General features: G+C 47.0%; 1 protein-coding gene across 3 annotated transcripts in view; it reads right to left on the reverse strand.

Moving 5' to 3' along the window:
• Positions 1-440: 440 nt before the first annotated feature.
• TMCC3 (transmembrane and coiled-coil domain family 3) overlaps positions 441-3,417 on the reverse strand; it is a 227,791-nt gene continuing 224,814 nt past the window's right edge. For all 3 annotated transcript variants that reach the window (XM_034772880.1, XM_034772869.1, XM_034772890.1), the window contains exon 4: positions 441-1,444. In XM_034772880.1, coding sequence (XP_034628771.1) covers positions 1,142-1,444 — 303 coding nt within the window. In that variant the 3' untranslated portion in view covers positions 441-1,141. The remainder of the gene's footprint in view (positions 1,445-3,417) is intronic.

A 3,417-nucleotide genomic window follows, 5' to 3' on the forward strand; every position in this document is an offset into this window, starting at 1 on the left:
TGATGTCTAAAACACTGTTCTCAGGAATTTCTCACAAAAGACATTGCACGTTAGTTCTAATATATAAACTTTCATTCTTTCCCAATCCTCCTGACCTGGTGGTTCCTGCACATCCCCTGTGGAACCCTGAAGCAAAAAAAACTTACAGCATCCAACTTCCTTCAGAATTACTAACTCCTATTCCAACTTGGGGCCTAGTGTTATCCATTTCATGTTAATTGGAAAGCTTATCAACTGACTGTTAAAAATTTAAACAATTGTTTATGTGCTCTCCCTTTGCAATCTGCAAAGCCTGAAATATGACAAGAAGAGGTACTGAAGTCAACATAGTGGCATCCGCACTGGTTACTAGTTTCTTTATTCTTCTTAGATGTCCTTGTGATCTTATAATTCATTCACTGCATCATATTTGGAGGCATGTTATTACATTTATATATTTCCTACACATGATAAAGAATAGCTCAAGGATACAATATTTACTAATGTGTATCACAAGAGACTCTAGTCATATCAAATTGTTGGGAAAGTATAACATTTACAGAATCTGTCTGAGTATGGGCCTACTGGCAGAAGCATCAGGAAATGGTGCTGGATTGTGATTAAGCACCTTCCCAGTTTCTAATTCACAGATGTTAAATCATCTAGCATTAGGAAATACTATAAGTATGGCTGGTATTTCCTAATATTGTAAAATATAGCTAGCCATTCTATCCTGGTTCATATGGGAAGCTAGACAGCTGAATTAATCCAATAGGAATGGGGCAAGTACACACTTATTATAATGCACTCTCACCATCACTCCTCCTCACTTTAGTTAATGACACAATACACTTCAGGTTTCTTACATCACCAGTAGCATGACCTCTTGTAGATGTGCTGGTTTGTAAAGTGGAAAGCTGGTAAGATTAAGGCAAAAGATTTACAGGAGTGAGCAGTTTGTAATAGATTTAGCCAATTACATACAGTATAATTGAATAGGCAAATAACTGCCACGGAGTATAAATTGAAGTATTTACACCTTAGCATTCAAGTGTTTTTATAGCCTTCATCCAGTCTGCATGTTTAAATTGCAAAATTAAAAATTTTGGTAGTTTGTACACACACATTTCTTTAAAAAAATAAAAGATCCGGACTAGTGGATTCATCTTGGTATGATCATCCTTTCTATGGCACAGATAATGTAATCCCAATTTTTACAAAATATTGCAAGTAGAGTCACTGCAAAAAAAGTGCAGATGATATGGAAACGGCTCTTCATCATAGGAGCTATAAACTTTGCAATGGTAGAAACGCACACTAAGATGACGGTCATGAAGGCCAAGATTACATTTATACATTTCCCTAGGAGTACTCTGGCATTCACAGTTTCTGACTGCAGTGCTTGCTGTTCTTGCTGATGGAACTCCAGCTTAAAAACCCTAGTCTGGCAAGATTCCAAGGCTTCCTGTAGACAAAAAGGAAAATAAGAGTCAGCTACATTTCTACACAAAACCGTTTCTCATTCAGTATAAACTATTTAAACAAATACGTTGTGCAGACAATCAACTGTTGACAAAAATTATAAAAGTATAATCAAACTTGACAACGCTATCATAAGTGTAACATTTACACTATTTCCTGGTTGAGAACAATAGTGTTCATGGTGTCTCATGTTTTCTGAATGTATAGGCTGAACTTCTCTAATCCGGCACTCCCTGGTCCGGCAACATCTGTGGTCCAGCATAGGCACCAACTCCATGGGTGCTCTGGGGATGAAGCACCCATGGGAAAAATCAGTGGGTGCGAAGTATCCACCAGTGTCAAGTTCCCCCCTCTGCCTCCCTCCCCCCGTGCCTCACGCGCACCGGCGGCCCTGCGCTTACCATCTCCTTCTCCTCCTTCCCAGCGCTTCTGGAGTGCCGCGAACAGCTGATTCATGGCATTCAAGCTCTGGGAGGGAAGAGGAGGACCTGGGGCAGGCATCTGGGACCCCGGGTGAGGGGCTAGCAGCTGGGACCTGGGGCTGGCATGGAGCCCTTGGCCAATACCCGCTGGCACTCTGCATTAACCTCGGCAAATTCTCTGGTTCGGCACCAGTCAGGTCCTGAGCATGCCAGCCTAGAGAGGTTCAACCTGTACTGATGAGCTGAAGAACTGGGTAAGCTGTTACCATGGTAACTTCACTATATCAAACCAGCACCAAAATTAGTTTCTTCGCATACACCATTGAAAATGTTAGGACACTGCTGGCTTGCTGTGACACCAATTAAATCAACTGCAATGTGGACCCATTAGGTTTACACCTCCATTCTGGTCTAAATTCACTTTCATACTCTTGAATGCCACCCACTGTACAATGATCCATGTCATAAATGCAGGGGCGGCTCTAGGCACCAGCAAAGCAAGCATGTGCTTGGGGAAGCCTATTTGCAGGGGCAGCAGGGATCCAGCATGGGAGCTGAGAACCAACAGGGGGCCCTGGGAGCTGTAGTTCGTTGGTTAGCTCCCTGCCTATAGAGCCAGCCCTGAAACAGGGAAAGAACTACATTTCCCAGCATTCCCTTGGCCACTACCAACAGGAAAGAGGGGGAGGGAGTGAGGAAGCTGAGACCTCATGCTGCAGCCTGCTGTGAATGGCGAGCTGCACTGTGAGTAGGGATACCATATTTTAACATTCAAAAAATAGGACACTCCACGGGGAGGGAGGGTAGCCCCATCCTGCCCTCATCCACTCCCTCGGACTGCCCCCCACAGAAACCCCAACCCATCCAACCCTCCCTACTCCCTGTCCCCTGATCACCTCCTCCTGGGACCCCTGTCCCAACTGCCCCCCAGGACCTCACCCCCTATCTAAGCCTCCCTTCTCTTTGTCCCCACTGCCCCCTCCTGAGACACACCCCCCAACTTCCCCCCTAGGACCCCACCCGCTACCTGTCCCCTGACAAACCCCTGGGACTCCCATGCCTATCCAACTGCTGCCTGTCCCCTGACTGCCCCCCCAAACCCTTGACCCATCTAACTCCCCCTTCTCCCTGCCCCCCCGAACCTCTGCCCCATCCAACCCCCCTTAGGGTTACCATTCGTCCGGATTCCCCCGGACATTTTTAAACTAAAAATAGCGTCCGGGGGAAATTTGTAAATGTCCGGACTTCCCCCCCCAATGCAGAGCACACGCGGCTAACAGAGCTGCCGGCCGGCCGGTGTCACTTACTTGGGGCTCCAACACTCAGCCAGAGAGAGCTCCTCCTCCCTCCCTCCCTCCCTGCATCGCAGATCGGCTACGGCAGTTTGGAGCTCCTCCCCCGCTGCTGCCCAGCAGCTCAGGCAATTTCTGAGCAAGTTCACCAGACATTAGGTGAAGAAAGGCCAACAACAAGGGGGGCAGGGGGTCGGAGAAGGGGCAGGGAGGTTCTGGAGGGGGCAGTCAAGAGACGGGGG

The sequence above is a fragment of the Trachemys scripta genome, chromosome 1 (assembly GCF_013100865.1).
Source record: "Trachemys scripta elegans isolate TJP31775 chromosome 1, CAS_Tse_1.0, whole genome shotgun sequence".
In the NCBI taxonomy this organism is placed as follows: Eukaryota; Metazoa; Chordata; order Testudines; family Emydidae; genus Trachemys; species Trachemys scripta.